Here is a 20,268-nt window from a genome sequence, read left to right on the forward strand (position 1 = left end):
ATGGGTAAAAATGGGAAATGTTGTCCTGTAGCTTGGGAAGCTAAGAAAATAAAAAGGGTTATTAAAAGTACTTTAGCTGTGGAAACATTTGCTCTTGTGGAGGCAGTAGATATGGGTTTCAATTTGTCAAATATTTTAAGTAAGATTCTGTACAAGGGGCATACTGAAGATAAGATACCCATTGAATATTATGTATGCAATTGTTCCTTCTAGGATAATGTCCACTCTGCAAAACGTGTGAGCGACAAAAAGGTTACGGATTGACCTTGCTGGATTGAAACAAATGCTGGAGAGAAAGGAAGTCTCCAAAATTAAATGGGTACTCCTCAACTACCCAATTGCTTTGTAAAATTATAAGCTTGTACAACAAAATTGTTAAGGGTTCTAGAGGAGGGTACCGTAATGCTGTCACCAAAATCTGATGGCTTCAAAACATTTTGTATTAATTATTAGAAAGTCAATGCAGTAACTGAAACAGACTCTAATCCAATCCCACGACCTGAGGATTCTATTGACAGAGTTGGAATTTAGTCTTTATTAGCAAGATTGTCTTGCTATAATGACCAAGGAGAAATAACCATTTACACTGATTATAATCCATTAGTGTTTTCAGAAAAGTGCAAAACCAAGAATGCCAGATTATTTCAGTGGAGTTTAATGTTACAACCTAAATGTTACCCTAAAGATTGTACATGTTTCAGGAAAGAGCAATGTAATTACAGATGGTCTATCCGGAATTTAAAGAATGGGTATAATTGAAGAAGGCAACTCAGAAATATAAAATATAAGTAAAATACTGCACATGTACACACTGGACCTCTCTCTCCAGAAGTACCGCCCTACCTAATCTCAAAGCTGTCTACTCCGCAGTTTCATTTCATTCTTCGTCTTATCGGACACATTAACAAAAAACTTTTTTTCTTCCTTTCAGGTGCTAAGGAACGCAAGCTCCAGCAGCTGATGGGGACTAATGCCCCTCCAGATCCTCCTTCCCCTTCATTTCCTTTGATCTCATCCCTTCTGATCTAACCCCTTGCTGTGTGTTCACTATACCCTCTGACCTCCCCCTCTCTGACACTGAACGTTCTGTACTCAGCAAAGGACTCAGTTTTATCTCCTTACACCCCCACTTCAATGCATTTTGGGCTCGGCTTAACGTTGAGCTCTTCTTCTGTTGCCTTTGCCTCTGTGCTCACTTCTTTGACCAGGAGTCCTCCCCCCGACCAGCAGACCCATTCACCCGCCTCCAGCATTCTCCCTCCACCTATACCCCGCCCTCTGGCCTCTTACCCGCTCTTGATCCTTTCATTGAAAACTGTTGGCGAGACATTGGCCATCTCAATTTCTCTGCCCCCCTCACTCACTCTAACCTGTCTCCTTCTGAACTTGCTGCATTCCTTTCTCTCAGGTCTAACCCCGACATTGTGATCAAACCTGCTGACAAGGGTGGTGCTGTTGTTGCCTGGCGTACCGACCTCTACCTTGCAGAGGCTGAGTGCCAACTCTCAAACACTTCTTCCTACCTCCCCCTGGACCATGACCCCACCACCGCACATCAAGCTACTGTCCACAGGACTGTCACTGACCTCATCTCCTCTGGAGATCTTCCCTGTACAGCTTCCAACCTCATAGTCCTGTAACCCCAGACAGCCTGCTTCTACCTCCTTCCTAAAATACACAAGCAGAACTGTCCCAGCAGACCCATCATTTCAGGCTGCTCCTGCCCCACTCAACCTATTTCTTCCTATCTTGACTCTTTTCTCCCCTGGTCCAGTCTCTTCCCACCTACATCCGTGACTCATTGGACACCCTATGTCATTTTGACAATTTTCACTTTCCTGGCCCTAACCGCTTCCTCTTCACTATGGATGTCCAAGCTTTCGACACCTCCATCCCCCACCAGGATGGTTTGAGGGCTCTCCACTTCTTACTTGAACAGACGCCCAACAGTCCCCATCCACCACCACCCTCCTAAGCCTGGCTGAACTTGTTCTCACATTGAACAACTTCTCCTTCAACTCCACTCACTTCCTCCAAGTAAAAGGTGTCCCAGTTATGCCTGTCTTTTTGTGGGATATGTCGAACATTCCTTGTTCCAGTCCTACTCAGGCCCCTCCCCTAACTCTTTCTCTGAAACACTGATGACTGTATTCGTGCCATTTCCTGCTCCCGCTCTGAACTGGAAAACCTTATCAACTTTGCTTCCAATTTCTACCATTCTCTCACCTTTACATGGTCCATCTCTGACACATGCCTTCCCTTCCGCGACTTCTCTGTCTCCATCTCTGGGGATAGGCTGTCTAATAATATTCATTATAAGCCCACCGACTCCCACAGCTACCTTGACTGCACTTCCTCACACCCTGCCTCCTGTAAGGACTCAATTCCATTCTCCCAGTTTCTCCATCTCCGACGCATCTGCTCTGATGATGCAACCTTCCACGACAGTGCTTCTGATATGTCTTCCTTTCTCCTCAACCGAGGATTGCCCCCGACTGTGGTTGACAGGGCCCTCAACCGTGTCAGACCCATTTCCTGCACCTGTGCTCTCTCCCTTTCTCCTCCCTCCCATATCCGCAACAGGGTTCCCCTTGTCCTCACTTTCCACTCCACCAGCCTTCACATCCAAAGGATCATCCTCTGGCATTTCCGCCACCTCCAACATGATGCCACTACCAAATGCATCTTGCCTTTCCCACGCCTGTCAGCATTCCAAAGGTATCGTTCCCTCCACAACTCCCTGGTCCACTCCTCCATTACCCCCGACATCTCGTCCCCTTCCCACGGCACCTTCCCATGCAATTGCAGGGGATGTACTACCTGCCCTTTTACCTCCTCTCTCCTCACTATCCAAGGCCCCAAACACTCCTTTCAGGTGAAGCAGCGATTTACTTGTACTTCTTTCAATGTAGTATACTGTATTCACTCCTCACAATGTGTTCTCCTCGACATTGGGAAGACCAAACGCAGATTGGGTGACCGCTTTGCAGAATACCTCTGCTCAGTCTGAAAACATGACCCCGAGCTTCTTGTCGCTTGTCATTTCAACACACACCCGTGCTCTCATGCCCACATCTCTGTCCTGGGCTTGCTGCAGTGTTCCATTGAACACCAATGCAAGCTCGAGGAACAGCACCTCATCTACCGATTAGGCACACTACAGCCTACCTAACTGAACATTGAGTTCAATCATTTCAGAGCATGACTGCCCCCCCCCCTTTTATTTTAAGATTTATTTTTAATTTTATATTATTTTAGTTAGTTTCATCATTCAATTTTTTTACCATGTATCATCTTTGTGCTTTTGGCTAGGGCTTTCATTATTCTGTCATTTAACACCCTCTCTACACAAACGCTTTGTCTTGCACTACACCAATAACACACTCTTTTCCTTTGCCCCATGACCTCCTTGTCAGTTATTTTCTGTGACCCTCTATCCTACCAACACCTTCCCTTTGATTCTCTTTTGCCCCACCCCTGCTTTATTTTCTTCATACCTATTACATTTCTAACCTTTGCAAATTCTGATGAAAGGTCACTGACCTGAAATGTTAACTTTGCTTCTCTCTCCACAGATGCTTCCAGACCTGCTGTGCATTTCCAGAAATTTTTGTCAGAAATGTAAAGTATTGTTATTAACTATGTAAAGTGTAAAATGTTAATAATGTAAATGTTTACAAGGTTATATGTGATTATGTTTTAAGAAAAATCATTATACGGTGTCATGCCAACGTGCTTTGTTGAATGATAAGTTTCTTTAATCCACTGACTGGAAATCTGAATTTATGTTTTTTAAGAAATTTCAAAAGAAACAGATAAAAGATGACTTTGCTTGCAGCTTAAAATGGCCACCTAATTTGCAACACTGCATCCTACATTGCAAGATGTGTGAGGTGGAGACGATGTCTCAGCAAGAACCAAGACCCAGGAGGTTTAAGGGAAATGCCTGTTCATTTTAGCAAGAAGAAATACATTGCTAACTACCATGCTTGAATTACTGGGTGAGTGTCATGTGAGAAGCCACCACCACCACCCCACCCCCCACCCCCCACCCCACACTGGCACACACCCCACCCCCCCCCCCCCCATCCCCATGGTTTTAAGTTGGTGTTTCTCTGTAGAATATTGAGAAGCATCTGGACTCTGACACATGCAAACCCAAGTGGGGTCTCTCTCTCCATTCCAGCTTGCAAGCTTCGAACCCTGCCTGCTGACTGACCACCTATGCAAACTCCGGTTACAATCAGAAACCCTTTTGGAGGAAATCATCCGCATCGCTGTCTCCAAGAGACCCACCAAATCAGTCATCCATCTTCAAACTAAAAGCCTCAGGACCACCAAATTCAGCTAGAAGCCAACCGAATCACCAAACTCCACAGTCTGTATCCCCTTTTTAATGGACTCTAACTCGACCAAGCTACCCTTCCCAACTCTGTAACCTATTTGCTTGTGTGTGAACCTCTCGTGTGTGTGCGCATGTGAAAGTTGGTGCATAGTTTATTATTTTAATTAGTTTGGTTTAAGTACAATAAAGTTAACCTCTTTCTTAGTTAAACTCAATAAAACCTGTCCGATTGGTTTTTGTTATGATCATAGAAAGTAAGTAATCAAACACTAACTGAATTGGCCAGTGCATCTACTTTAAAAAAGAATTAAACCATGTTGTAGTCAACAAGGAGAGGGAAAAGAGGGAAGCCCTTTGACACTGTAACAATGGTAATGAATTTTCTATTTTTAGGAGGGAGGTGTTATGAACACTGGACTTTGTAACATGATCATGTTTTTAAAAAGCTGATTTTTTTAAAGTTTAAGATGGAGTCAGAGAATTCAGGTGACCACATATCAACTCTACTTAAGGACAAAGTTGAAATCTTGGTTACCAGGGCAACAGAGATCCAAGGTCAAAGAATGTTTTTTAAAAGCAGAGTCTGTAGGGGTATAATGCTTGAAGAACAATGGGTTTGACCCTCCCAGACTTTCAGATCATTAACAAGGAATCAGTGATTCTGAGAATGCAAATGTGCATGGCAGCTGCTAACACCTGCAAACAATGGAAAGCCCAGGTGGCTCTGCTAAAACTAGACTTGTGGACTTTGCATATTGCAAAAGGACAATGAACTTTTGATTCCAGATAAATTTAACTGATTTTCTGAAGGCAGACAGTTTGTAAGTAAGGAGAAGGCAAAGCAGTCACCAAATCTGTTTTGGTCTCCCCAGTGTAGAGACCAAATCTTCTTTTTTCTTTGGCCTCCTTGTCTCGAGAGACAATGGGTAAGTGCCTGGAGGTGATCAGTGGTTTGTGAAGCAGCGCCTGGAGTGGCTATAAAGGCCAATTCTAGAGTGACAGACTCTTCCACAGGTGTTGCAGATAAAATTTGCTGTCGGGTCTGTTACACAGTTGGCTCTCCCCTTGCGCTTCTGTCTTTTTTCCTGCCAACTGCTAAGTCTCTTCGACTCGCCACACTTTCGCCCCGCCTTTATGGTTGCCCGCCAGCTCTGGCAATCGCTGGCAACTGACTCCCACGACTTGTGATAAATTTCACAGGACTTCATGTCATGTTTGCAGACGTCTTTAAAGCAGAGACATGGACGGCCGGTGGGTCTGGTACCAGTGACGAGCTCGCTGTACAATGTGTCCTTGGGGATCCTGCCATCTTCCATGCGGCTCACATGGCCAAGCCATCTCAGGCGCCGCTGGCTTAGTAGGGTGTATATGCTGGGGATGTTGGCCGCCTTGAGGACTTCTGTGTTGGAGATACAGTCCTGCCACCTGATGCCAAGGATTCTCTGGAGGCAGCGAAGATGGAATGAATTGAGACGTCGCTCTTGGCTGACGTACGTTGTCCAGGCCTCGCTGCCATAGAGCAAGGTACTGAGGACACAGACTTGATACACTTGGACTTTTGTGTTTTGTGTCAGTGTGCCATTTCCCCACACTCTCTTGGCCAGTCTGGACATAGCAGAGGAAGCCTTTCCCATGCGCTTGTTTAATTCTGCATCGAGAGACAGGTTACTGGTGATAGTTGAGCTTAGGTAGGTGAACTCTTGAACCACTTCCAGAGCGTGGTCGCCGATATTGATGGACGGGGCATTTCTGATGTCCTGTCCCATGATGTTCGTTTTCTTGAGGCCGATGGTTAGGCCAAATTCATTGCAGGCAGCTGGAAATCATGAGCAACAAATACAGTATATATAAATGAAAGAAGTATATGTTGTCATGCAGGCCCCCACCTGCCAAGAATGGCATATTAATTTTGCCACATGGACATTAAATTTCAAATTGTTGCTGGGAAGAAAAGAAGGCCTGTTACAAGGGGTTGCCAGTCCCGGGCTGGAAAGACATTTTTGCATATTAACAGACAGTGTTTGTAGACAAAAGGCCTTTCCCTGACACACACAATACAAAGAGCCAAGACATGGTCAGACCAGTTAGTCACATGACTAACCTGCTTGGCAACCTGAGGTTTTTGAATTGTATAGTTTTGAACTGAGAGCCGGCAGAAAGCTGTTTGCTCCTAGATTGAAAAGACTCTCCTGGCTGGCTCGCCACAGCCTCTCCTGTCTGCTCCCATCTCTTTCTCATGGAACTCCAAAACCCACTGAAGACCCATGAACCCCTAGAGAGAAAAGTCTCCTACATCGAACAAGGTTTAAGAAGAATACTGGGCCCCAACGAAAAGCAAGATCTACATACAATCAAGGACTCTACAGTGAGCTCGAAGACCCGTAACAAAAACTCTTCAGATATTGCCTCAAACTTTTCCACTTTATTTCTTCTGCTCTTTTTTGTCTCTATCTGCATGTGTGTATCGCATATGCATGCTAGCGTGGGAATGTCGTGTATCCGTAGGCATTAACTCAATTAGAGTTTAAGTTTAAGTTTAATACATTTCATTCTTTCTTCTTTAAACCTAAGAAAACCTCTGTGTGTGTGATGGTTTCTTTGCCTTATAATTGGAAAGCGGTGAACAAGGATTCACCAAGGGGGAGCTAAAAACACAGTGTGCCTAAAAGTAAACCCTGTTACAGTAAGACCAGGTGAAGGCTGAAAGGGAACCCTAGACCTCTTTCTCACCTGGTCATAACAATATAAATCACTTTTTCGCCTGGAAGGAGTGTTTGGGGACTTGGATGTGAAAACAGAGAAGATAAAAAAGTATGTGCTGCATCTCCTGCGCTTGCATGGAAAGGTGCTGTGAAAAGGGAATGGGGTGTTCAGAGTGATAGAGGTGTGGACCAGGGTGTTGCGGAGGAGATGGTCCATTCAGAATGCTGAAAGAGGAGGAAAGGGGAAAATGTGTTTGGTGTTGGCATTTCACTGGAGGTGGTGGAAATGGCAAAGGATAATCCATTGAATATGGAAGCTGGTGGGGTGGAAGGTGAGGGCAAGGGGAACCCTATCGTGGTTCTGGGAGAGAGGGGAAGGGGTGAGAGCAGAAGTGCATAAAATGGAACAGTCATGGTTGAGGGCCCCGCCAACCAGGGTTGGGGGGAATCCTCAGTTGAAGAAAAAGGAAGGCATATTGGAAGCACTGGTATATCATTTACCTGATTTGATTTCTGGGTCGCAGTTGAGTGGTGCGTCCACTTTTATTCATGCTTTCCTTTCAAGCGGTTTGGTGCAATTGAGTGACTTAATCAACTATTTCATAGGGTAGTTAGAAGTCAACTACCCTCGTGTCAGACCAGGTAAGAATGGTATTTTTATTTCCTTGAGGGGCATGAGTAAACCAGTTGGTCTACAATCCAACAAGCCAATTGCTTCATGGTCAGTTTTACTTAAATGTCCCCATAGCCCTGTTAGGGTGAATGGGTACACTAGTAGTGGTTTTTCAGCTTATGCTTGTTTTATTTCCAGATTTTTAAACTGAATTCAAATTCTCAAACTGCCTCCTCTGGATTATTAGTCTAGGCTTTTGGATCACTAGTCCAGTAACATGACAACTATACTATCTGCAGTTCTGATGAAAGGTCATCGGCCTCAAACATTGGACAGGATTTTGTTCTGCCCTTGGAGATGGGCACGGAGGTGGGAGGGCAAACAAAATGGCAGGGGGGGCACCGTTTCCGATGTTGCCTAGACACCCTGCTATCTTGTCTGGGGCAGGGAAGGCTGGGGATGGCTTTCCCGTCCCAGGTCAATTCAGGCTCTTATGTGGCCAATTAATGGCCACTGAAGGGCATCTTCCTGCCTCCATTATGAAGGCAGAGGGGTCTGCCGTCACAGGGAGATGCCGGCAGCATCCGCAGTATTTTGCTTTTCAACAATGCTATTTTACTCTGTCATCTCTCCCAAATCGCAAGGATTGCATGTATCACACAGTTTTTATTGTCATCAATCTCATCTGAGGCCTATTTACATCACAACTTAATGCAGTTTGGGTCCTGCCATGGCAGCACCAAAACAACTTCTTTACATTGATTTACATCACATTGGTCTTCATATGTAAGTCTACAAGATATTCCTGTTTCCCTGTTGGGGTAAATGGGTGCATGAATACTGCTTCTTCTGCACATGCATTGGAAATCCTGGTGTTGCAGTACAATGTTGGATCAGGACATCAAGCCTATTATACTTCCCGGATGCATTGAAAACATTATGAGAGTAGAAAATGCTGCAGCTAAATGCTCACAGTGCAGGGTTATTTATAAAAAAAGGCCTAAGACATAGCTAACATCAAATAACTTGCCTTTACATAGCACTTTTCATGTCCTCAGGCTGCCCCAAAGAGATTTAGAGCCAATTAATTATCTTGAAGTATTGTAGGCAAATGCAAGACAAGCAAGATCCCATAAATAATATTAAGATAAATGACCAGTTGATATGTTTTGGTAGCTTTGGTTGAGGGATGAATATTAGCCAGAACACCAGAAAAACTCTCTGCTTTTCTTCCAAAAGTACCATGGGATCTTTTATATCAACTTGAACAGGCAGCTATGACACCAATTAAGATCTCATCCCCGAAACACAGTGGGGGAAATTTTCATTTTGAGCACATATCGAGGTCAAGTGGAGTATGGACTGTGGAGTCAGTGTGAGACCCATACCATTTTTGCGGCTGGACCTCACTTACATTAATTCCACAAGCTGCCAGCACAAAATGTGTTCCCTATCGACAGTTCAGTGATCTGCGGATGAGAATTCCAGTAGACCAAACAATTTTGATAAGTGGCTACAGCACCTTAAAGGGAGCAGTGAAAGTGTTAGTAGTGAAAGGAAGCACCAGTTTTGAGTAGCATGCAAAGTTTTTGCAGCACGGAGATTACTTGTGGAACCCTCAAAATCCAGAAATAGCTGACAGAAAAAGTGTGCATCCAGTTTTCCCCAAATGCAGCTGAGGATCAAAAAATGGCCACTTTCCAATGGACATTGCCCATGTGTAAAGGGTAGTAACAGCCAACAGGCTAATTGCTTCTCTGCTAACATCACAAAAATAACAATAAAATTAAAAAGTGTGAAAGACCTGGATATTTTTAATCAGTTATTTTTACTGCAGCCAAAAGTGGTGCACTACTAGCTCCTCAAAGTCTCATATCACTTGCTAAGATTTGATTTAGTTAATTTCACACCCATGTTATACTCCAAAGCCAAAATCACTTATTTTGAGGCAAAATGTGTCATATAAACACATCCAATGGCACCACACTAAAGGAGATGTTCTGAAGCATTTACACTGCAGGTTTAATGTCAATGCAAAATACTGATGCCAAGAAAGCATTGTAAACCCAGAACCGGGACTCAACCTGAATCCAGAGTGACGCTTCGTGAAGTGATATGCTGACACACTTTTGGTTTGACACCAGGTCAAGCGTGATGTCTAAGCTGTTGGCAAAGTGTGTAAGAAACTAATTGGACTCCTGCACACTTTGTAAGCCAACCTGACCTTAATTTTCCTCTCCAAACTTATAAGGGCTGAATTTCGACTGGGTTCTTCTACTTATCTGTTATAAATTCAATGAAAGAGCAGTGCAACCCCAGGAAAAATGTCGTAAATGGTGCCCTTCCACCAACTTTCTGAAATATTCAGCTTTTGGGAGACAGTTCCACCCATAGCAGTATCTATACATGGGGAAGAGTCTCTCCAAAGCAGGACACAGCCCAAGCAATGTAAACTGGCTTCTGCTCAGCTGGAATCGATGGCAGTTACTGGGAGCTGCAGTGTAAATACAGCCATAACTGTATAACAAACACATCAAAGTTGGTACTCAGGCTGAACTGAGATATACATTTTACATAAAGAAATATGGATATGGAGCTGGGAATTTGGGCCATTTAGTAAATTTCATATTAAATAAAGTTGTGGCTGTCATTCTTTCAAAGTCCATTTGCTGGGATTTGTATATTGTTGTATTCTGAATGATTATTATTTCTTAACAGTGACATGTATACAGCAGTACCCCTCTAGTAAGCATTGTTTTGGAGGAGGGGGTCATACAGCTGTATTCCCATTGCATAGATGTTATAAGTTTCACTAGTTTGACCAATTTGGTCAAGATAAAATATAATGCCTTCCACAACCACTGGATTCCTCAAAGCACTTTCCAGCCAATGAAGTATGTTTGAAATGTAGTCACTGTTGTAATGTAGAAAACGGACAGCAAAATCCCATAAATAGCAATGTGATAATGCCCAGATAATCTATTTTTGTGATATTGATTGAGGGACTCCCCTGCTCTTCAAAATTTATATCGACCTGAAAAGGCAGACAGGGCCTCAGTTTAACATCTCATCCAAAAGGCTGCACTCCCTCAATACTGCACTGGAACATCAGCCTAGAATACGACACTCAAGCCCTTGAATGGAACTTAAACCCATAACTTTCTGACTTAGAGGTTGCGAGTGTTATTAACCGAGCCACCGCGAACCGAATATCTCAAGTAGCAAGATGTAATTTCCTGGTAAATTGTGAAGCATTTAAAGCTGAGGCAACCAAAGTAACTTCAGTTAGTAAGAGCAGTGGGTAGTTTTCCCTAAATTTTGTGGGAACGGTACAGAAACTCAGATAGTTTGGTGAGCAATATTCAACTTTAGGTACTTCAAAAGACTGCGCCAATAGACTGCAAACAACATTAAGTTATAATCATTGTTATTAGCATTACCACCATTTTATTTGTAAAAGTTTGAACTGGAACTAAATGTTGGCTAGATGTGAGGAAGGAAAATAATATTGCTATTTCTTCTCGATCTTTCATTCTGATTTGCTGCTTACAGGAGCCAATCAGGAGAGGTTGCACATCACTGCCGTTAACTCACAGAAACAGGGCCTCAATCACACCAAACAGTTCCGCCTGCCCAAGATTCCGTCCAAGAAAAGTAGCCCGACGTCAATGTATCGAAAATATTTTAATCTTGCGAATTTCACAATTGATACAATATTTAAGATGTCGTTAATATACTGTACAATCATGTAATTTATAGCGTTTTACATCAAGGCACAACACACAGTATATTACATCCATGCCGTGAGAGGCAACATTTACTATATCCCCGAGATACTGAAGAGTGCTGTCGAGACCAAGTTCTACCAGCACAGAGCTGGAAGTCACATTGCACATTGTGCCCAAGCGTAATTAAAATAATATAATATACATACCATCACTTTCATTTCAAACATAATTGGATATAAAACGTGATGTAATGTCAAAGTAAAATTTTGCTGCACGATACATTTAGGAAGTGCTTTATATAATAGTAACGAAGATTAACAGGATGGGGAATTGGGACAAAACTAAATGCGTTTGGACTGTAACGTTAAGAAGATGTGAAGTAAACATTTCCAATCTTTATTGTTCTCCGTGCTTCTGCTATTTAGAAAGCGAGCCAAGCGACATCTAATCGGGATTGAAAGAACTTTGCCTCGTCAGTTACTGTTGTCTGCCTGTAAGACATAAAAAGTACAGGAGACTCAGTACTTGAACTATTTACTTCATTTGTTTGTAGGATACGAGCATGTTTGGGACAATTTCTGAATACAGTATCCAGTTTCGAAAGCTTTTCAACTTTGTGGATTTTTTTTTAAAGATTTAACAGTACTATAGAAGTGTAGCAATACAGAGTTCATTTTACAACTTGTACAGACATTGGTTATATCGGTGTATTATTTTCAGATCAGAGTTGTTATAATGTTTGTATGGTTTGTAGAAAGTTGGAGTACGAATACAAGCGTGTTACAACATTATATCGTCAACGTGTATTAAAAGGGCCATTTAAAATACTCCCAAATGGTCAATGCATTTCAATGTGTGATCAAGGCCAATATTCCTATTGAAAAGGATTGTATATTTGTTTTAGGTTTTTAAAATATACCAAAATATTCAGCAGACTGCTGTTCCATTGACTTGATTTTCCTCCCAGTTAACAATAACCATCCCCATGAATGGCCATGAATTGAGGTTGTGGCTTTAATAGTGAGTACAGTCATCTGATGGGGGGGGGGGGGGGAACACATTCTGTTGCACTGTAAATGCAGCAGAGAATATCTCGGATAAAGTTGAGCGTTTCCTACATAAGCATTTAGAAACGACTTCAACTTATCTGTTAGGTGCCAGAATAATTATGAATTGTAATCAGGATTAGCACACACCTTAAAACGAACACAAGAAATAGGAGCAGGAGTAGACCATATGGACCATCGAGCCTGCTCCACCATTCAATACGATTATGGCTGATCTTGGGCTTCAATTCCACTTTCCTGCCCACTCCCCATATCCCTTGATTCTCTGCAAGACCAAAAATCTATCTATTCAAGCCTTAAATGTATTCAATGATGGAGCATCCACAACCCTCTGGATAGAGAATTCCAAAGATTCACAACCCTTTTTGTGAAGTAATTTCTCCTCATCTCAGTCCTGAATGATTGACTCCTTATCCTTATTCTAGATTCCCTAACCAGTGAGAACAATCTCTCAGCTTCTACCCTATCAAGCCCTTTCAGAATCTTGTATGTCTCAATTAGATCGGCTCTCATTCTTCTAAACTCCAGAGAATATAGGCCCAATTTACTCAGCCTCTCATCATAGGACAACCATCTCATCCCAGGGACCAATTTAGTAAATCTTCGCTGCACTGCCTCCAGTGCAAGTAGATCTCTTTCTTAAATGTGGAGACCAAAACTGCACACAGTATTCCAGGTGTGGTCTCACTAACGCCCTGTACAATTTTAGTAAGACTTGTTTATTCCTGTACTCCAATCCCCATGCAATAAAGGCCAGCATGCCACTTGCCTTCCTAATAGCCTGCTGCACCTGCATGTTAACTTTGTGTGTTCCTTGTACGAGTACCCCAAGTCTCTCTGAACATCAACACTTACCAGTTTCACACCTTTTAAAAATATTCTATTTTTCTATTTTTATTCCCTACATTATACTCCACTTGCCACCTTGTTGCCCAATCACTTAACCTGTCTATATCTCTTTGCAGCCTCTACATCCTCCCTGCAGCTTACCTTTCCACCAAGCTTTGTATCATCAGCAAACTTAGATACATTACTCTGTCTCTTCATCCAAACCATTAATATAGAGTGTAAATAGTTGAGGCCCCAACACGGATCCTTGCAGCACCCCACTATTCACTGCCTGCCAACTTGAAAATGCCCCACTTATGCCCACTCTCTGCTTCCGGTCTGTTAACCAATCCTCTAAGCATGCTAATACATTACCCCCAATAGCATGAACCCTTATCTTGCCCATTAATCTTTTATGTGGCACCTTATTGAATGCCTTTTGAAAATCCAGGTATACTACATCTACTGGTTCCCCTTTATCTATCCTACTAGTTACTCAAAAACTCTAATAAATTTGTCAAACAGGATCTCCCTTTAGTAAAACCATGCTGACTTGTTCTGATTGAACAATGTTAAGACTTCCTTCATAATAGTTTCCAGCATCTTCCCAATGACTGATGTTAGGCTAACTGGCCTGTTGTTCCCTGTTTTCTCTCTACCTCCTTTCCTGAAAAGCAGGGTAACATTTGCCAACTTCCAATCTGACGGGACCATTCCTGAATCTAAGGAATTCTGGAAAATCATAGCCAGCGCATCCACTATTTCTTTTAGAACCCAAGGATTTAGGCCACCTGGTCCCAGGGGACTTGACAGATTTTAGCCCCTCAACATTGCAATGGACTTCAATGTACGACAAAGCAACATTATGATTGACATCAAAAATTATACTGGGTAAAGTTTTAAGTTTATTTAATCAAGACTGTACAAAATAATCCTCGATGACGTGCTTCCTTTCGCTAAATCTATAATTGCGCTGATACATTTAGTTGAATCATTAAACTAGGTTACTAACAATAGCAAGTTTGGCATTAAGGTGCGAACTGGTTGCGGAATGTTGCCATTAACGTGCAACATTATGATTTAAATCAAAAATAAGACTGTATGCAAGAAACATGCTAAATTAGATGCTGATATAACGTTCACTGACAACTAAGCAGTCCATTACCAGTTCCCTGAATAATCTACATCTGAATGTTTCTTCTTCGCCTTCCGAAGGCATTGGCCCCGACGTTGGTTGGGACGAAGTCGCTGTTGCCCATTCCTCCTGTCCGGCTTAGGAAGTCAGCCAGGCGGTGAGTCGCACAGGTGGCTGTTTTGCAGGCTCGCTTCTCCACAGGAACACTGCTTCACAGATGGAAACAAATACATTTATCAGGTTAAATGCATACACCAAAACATTAACCTTCGCCCTTCAATCCATTGTCGCTGAAAGACTCGGGGGTCTGTATAATGGGTAAAAGATAATGTTAAACCTTTTTACATAAAATTACATAGACTACAGGCTATTCGGCCCAAATGGTCTATGCCAGTGTTTATATTCCACCCACCCCACCACCCCCAGCCTCCTCCTACCCCTCTCCATCTAATCCTATTAGAATATCCTTCTATTCCTTTCTCCCTTGTGCGCTTATATAGGTTTCCTTTAAAGCCATCTCTGCTATTCGCTTTTTATTGAGCTAGATGAGTTATGCGTGAATGTAAACGATCAGAAGTCACACAGCTGTTGGCTTTGATGCCCAACATCTTATTATTTCACTGCTGACATGTGGTTAGGATGCTTAAACACTTAATGCAATCTAAACAGGAAAAAGATGCGAATTTCATTGTTACAAAGATTGCCTTTTGCATTATACATGCATCAGACGTTGGCTTCTGGCCATAGACTTGAGACATTAAGAGACTCGGCAATTCCTACTGAATAACTGTGGGGATTCGAAAGGACACAAAAACATTGAAGCTGGAAACAAATAAAATAGTGAGAGTGTCTACGAAAAGAAAGAGAATATCTACAGAGGGAAAATAATGAAAATATTGAACAGCAACAAGTAACATGCTAATTGAAATGGGCACATTGCAATTAGTCAAAAATGCTTGAATAACATGCTGTAATTTCCATTTCTGTGGCCAAGCATATCTGGAATCTAATCCGTTTGCCAATTTACGGGAAGAATGGGACACTGCTTTTGCCATTCTGGGAGCTCTCAGATTGTAATACCACCCACTCTGACCCTATCAACTCGACATGAGTCTGATCTGATGCCACAGAGGAAGATCCTTCAACTGAAGGGTCAACGTTGGACTGCGCGACCTTATAGGAAAAAAATAAAAAGTATTAAAAATCAAGAAAAATGAATTCTTACTTGATCAGAAATATTTTCATTTAACGCTTATTACGTCAAATTGAAGGTTACGCCTCTATAATGGCCGTCTAACTACATTATTTAAACACTACAATGAAGATTGGGTCTTAGAATTGTATTAAATTAAAATAAATAACTAGTGTTTTAAAGTTTCCACTGACTGCCATTACTTTATAAATACTATTCAGTTGCAACTAAACATTATATATGAAGGAAGGAACGTGCTTTTGACTTTTTAAGCTACTTTACTAAAGACATTGGTAACATTGGGCATTTATAACGTTGCTCATCTAATCAAAAGTGGTAATGTGAAAAAGTGAAAATTTGACACTGTTGCTTCAGTCATTGTACCTAGAATCCTTCAGTCTAATACATATTAAAAAAATGTTCCTGGTAGAAAAATAAGTTTATTGAACCCATGTAATGCACGAAGAAGCATTCATTTAATGACACACTGTATAGCCACAGAAGGCAGTAAAACTATATAATGAGAAAATCAGTTTTAAAGCTAAAGTAATTGTTTATTAAGGTTAATGTACTATTCTAATTTATGTCCATGTCTAGCATTCTTCGTCAAAAAAATTGAGGCGGAAAAAAACATAGCACTTTATCAAGTTGTTTATCGTTCAAGCATTTAAAATCCATGCATCATGACAAACGATTAGTTGCTTTCAAATGGCTCTCCGTAGTTTGCATAGCGTTCGTTTTCCAGCTCAGTGAGAATGTTCCTTTTCTTGCCAGGAGTTGTCGCTCCTACGTCAGTGCGCTGGATGGTTTGTAATTTGTGCAACTCCTGGGACAATTTTCCGACCACACAAGTGCTCAGACTCGTGCATCGTTTGACAATGGATCTATCCAAGCTGCAGAAAAACATGCAAAAACAATCTCATAATAACGCATGCGGGGTCATGCAGTTAGAGCCACATATATGTATGTAGGCATAACTATCACACTTTCATGTAACAAACAAGCAAATGTTACATGCAAAATTATCTGCATTGAGAAATTACTTTTCACAGTATAATGCTGGATACTCTTTATTGTATCAAGATGTCTTGCGAAAAGGGTGGCCATGCGTTTTTCGTCTGTTCGAAACTTAGAATAACAGCTTTTGTAAAGTTTATTCATGCATTTTGAACCAAGTGCTGAAACAAAACCCGCTTTCATATGTTTAATGAACATGCAGAACACTTGCACCCCATCAAGCATTTGTTTCATACTCGTTATTGTAATGTGCAAGCGCCTCAACTCCTCCAACATTATTTTTCCCATGCTAGGTTAAGATACAGAACTGAACTTTTCTTTTAATATGTCGATTAAAAACATACCTTTTGATTAAAATCCTCCTTTAAAAACAATCTATTCATTTTCCTCAAAATTTCAAAAATGAATCCCATTGTGGTATTTTATGTGAGATAATTCTGGTTGATCCGCAGGAAAACAAATTAATTACATATTAAATACCAAGACTTAGCTGTGACTGTCAATATGAGAAAGCAATGTATCTGCACTTTTCTAATCAGCATCTGCTGATATGTGACAATACACTTTGTATTATTTAAAAGTAAGAAGTCTCAAACGGTATCACTCAACCTTACCTACAGCTTCTTAGTGCAATCCAAATGTATGTGTTATCTTACCTATTGGCATCGGGCACTTGTTGCTCCATTTCCTCTGCCATCATCTGCATGAATTCCTTTACTAGCGCATTCAGTAGTCGCCGGACTTCGTAATCATTGAGCGCCACCCTGTCTGACGATGACTCCAGCACAGATCTAAATCAGAAACTCAATTAGTAGTGACATATTTGTTTCTATTTGCAAATCAATAAGTGATCATTAGCAGTTCTACTATCGCTAGAGTATAAACACCTGGACCTTTGAGCAGTCCTAATTGAGACTGGAGAACGTCGAGAGCAAAAATCATTGTAAACCTGGCCTTTAAATAATCGGTGCAAGAAATCAGTTTTGGTTCTGTTACATTAGTTGTGCTACTGGAAGGGTTGGATTTATTGCCATTAAATTCAGACTTGGCTCAGTGGTAGCAGTATCCCGTAGAGACTTGAGCACATAATCTAGGCTGTCACTCCAGTGAAGGAGTACTGCACTGTAGGAGGTGATGTCTTTCCAATGAGACATTAAACCACACCCACTCCCTCCCACACCCACTCCCGTCCTCTAGGTGGATTTATGAAATTACTTATTACTCAATCACATCACTAAAAACAGATTATCTGGTTATGTATCTCATTGCTGTTTGTGGAATCTTGCTGTGCCAAAATTGGCTGCAGCTTTCCTTAAATGATAATAATGTTAAGTCTTCAAAAGTACTTCACTAGCTGTGAGGCGTTTTGGGACACGCCGATGTTGCAAAAGATTCCACGTAAATGCAAATTCTTGCTCCGGCCAAACTTAATTCCTTGAGTACAAAAAATGTTGAGGATGTACCATATTTGTAACTAATCGCAATTACAGTCGAACGTCTTACTAAAACCTGCATATTTTGAGTTCCCTTTTAAACACAATGCCATAACTTCCTTTTCCATCCTAACTCGATGTTTTCAAAATTATATATATATATACACACACATTTCTATATTAATGTGAGGTACGTATATCTCCAAAACATTCCTCTAGGTAAACTCCAACAAATGATCAACCTCTAACACAACACAAATGATCAACCTCTACTTCATTCAACCTCACTTTTCACTTGTTTCGGATTGTTAAATGTTATTGTTGTGACTGCATTTTACTCAATACTTGCTGGACAACTACGTTATCAAGATGAAATATTGAGTATATAATAGGCTGATGTTAGTGCTTTCCCAATAGAGATCCGACTAAAACTACATGAGAGAAAATACAGAATACTCCTGATGCCTACCTGAGAGGGACTGCGTGGGAGCTGTTTATCTGACATACAAAAACAGCATAAACCACCAGGAAAGCGGAGATCTTCAACAGAACCATGTTTCTGAGGAAAAGACAAAGGCATTATTACCCAATCCATAGCCAATTGCATAGCACCTTTCGGAAAATGTCACACAAGAGCGCCACTCCAAGGCACTTAGCATTACTTCAGCCAAATTATGTTTGGAGTTTTCGACTCTTTCCTGGACTGAAACCCGAAATTGTTGGTGTGGTACCCAACACAATTAACAAAAGGATAAAGATCAATGTATGAGAGACAAAAAGACGAAAAAAATGCATTAAGCAGAAAAAATAGACAATAAACTTAAAACATGTTGTTACCCAGACTTGCAAAATCAGAAACTGGGGAGGGAAAATGTCTTTACATGCTAACCACGCGACTTTTAGTGATTCTTGTATTTTCCTGAGTGCAGCTCAGAAAAATACAAGAATTATTGCTCAATCGATGAAACTTGGCAACACTGGAACCACCGAGTTAAGTAATGGATCGTATAATGAATTATCAACGCTGCTGATGGTATTCAACTTCAGCACCTAAAAGTTCAACTAAATAATGAGCCGCCTGTAATCCTGAAATATCAGACTATCGATTTTCTCGAAATCGAGACTGCAGCCTTCCCTGTTCCCGCTCACATTTTAGCTCGTCTACAATGATTACCCTGCAGCTACCTCTAGAAGAGAGAAGCAGGACTCCAAACAACATGTTTAAAATATTGCTAGAAGCAAAAGAGCAGAAAGAAAACATATTTCTATGCATCAAAGGGAAAATAAATATAAAATATTCTTGTAAAAAATGTTTTTCCAAACTTGTGTAAATAAAACGTTTAATTTATAAGTGGCGTTTGCTAAATCTGATGCAGGCAATAATGATTTATAGATTGGCTTTATATCAAATATGGTCACACAAATTATTTTCAAAGACGATAAAGGACAATTAAAACGCGAAAATAAAACAAATCTAAAGCGAAGGGTAACAAAAATAAGCAGCAGACGCTGTGGTCAGTTACAATCGCATCTATTGGCTGCGTTGTAACGTTTGCAAGGAAATACATGCATTAGTGAATAAAAACCAATGTAGTTATCACCTGGGCTTCCAGTCAGTTATCTCAATTTCTCTGGTTATAAACAGATGAAAAGTAGATTTAAAGACACTCGTTTCCCATAAACCCAGAATGACTTAAAACGGACCAAAGTTTCGACTGAATTGCAGAAGAGTAATGACAGTGCAGCAAAGCAATGCAATGCAGATAAAACAGCGAACGTCGTTTTCATATTTTTCAAAACCTACAGAAACGACTATCACAATTGTATTCTCTTACCTTGAGACTCACTTTTGCGAAGAAATAACAAAGCAAGTTTCTTCTTTAACTTGGCTTTTTTAACTCTGGTACTGTTGGTTGCTGGACGCCCATCCTTTTATATCCAACGATGCTGGCTCTTTGTGTGTTCAGTGAGTGGGTGTACGATCGTCAACAACCTGCCAATCATAAATCTGACCTGCAAGAATGTGCCAATCAGTGCGGGGCCGACGGCTCGCCCCGCTAATGACGTCGTTTTTCCACGGTGCTTCATTCACAAAGTTATATATCACGTGAAACAGTCAATACAGGTTTACTTGCATTGAGGTCATTTAACGTAAAGCAAATCAGACGATTAATGAATAGTCTAGAAAATCATCACGATCAATTAGTG

General features: G+C 41.2%; 1 protein-coding gene across 1 annotated transcript; it reads right to left on the reverse strand.

The window, feature by feature from the left end:
* Positions 1-16,304: 16,304 nt before the first annotated feature.
* Positions 16,305-18,615, reverse strand: calca (calcitonin/calcitonin-related polypeptide, alpha). The gene is made up of 3 exons (XM_068046874.1): positions 18,530-18,615; positions 17,284-17,418; positions 16,305-16,503 (listed from the first exon to the last, which is right to left on the reverse strand). The coding sequence occupies exons 1-3, from the start codon at positions 18,613-18,615 to the stop codon at positions 16,305-16,307; spliced, it is 420 nt and encodes a 139-aa protein (XP_067902975.1).
* Positions 18,616-20,268: the final 1,653 nt, after the last annotated feature.

The sequence above is a fragment of the Heterodontus francisci genome, chromosome 14 (assembly GCF_036365525.1).
Source record: "Heterodontus francisci isolate sHetFra1 chromosome 14, sHetFra1.hap1, whole genome shotgun sequence".
NCBI classification, from domain to species: Eukaryota; Metazoa; Chordata; class Chondrichthyes; order Heterodontiformes; family Heterodontidae; genus Heterodontus; species Heterodontus francisci.

Bases quoted from the DNA above. Each gene is read 5' to 3' on its own strand.
- calca (XM_068046874.1), bottom strand. From the start codon at position 18,615: ATGGTTCTGTTGAAGATCTCCGCTTTCCTGGTGGTTTATGCTGTTTTT. The intron at 17,419-18,529 runs GTAGGCATCAGG...TTTCTGATTTAG, and splicing joins TCCCACGCAGTCCCTCTCAG to ATCTGTGCTGGAGTCATCGT. The intron at 16,504-17,283 runs GTAAGATAACAC...GTTTTTCTGCAG, and splicing joins CAAGTGCCCGATGCCAATAG to CTTGGATAGATCCATTGTCA.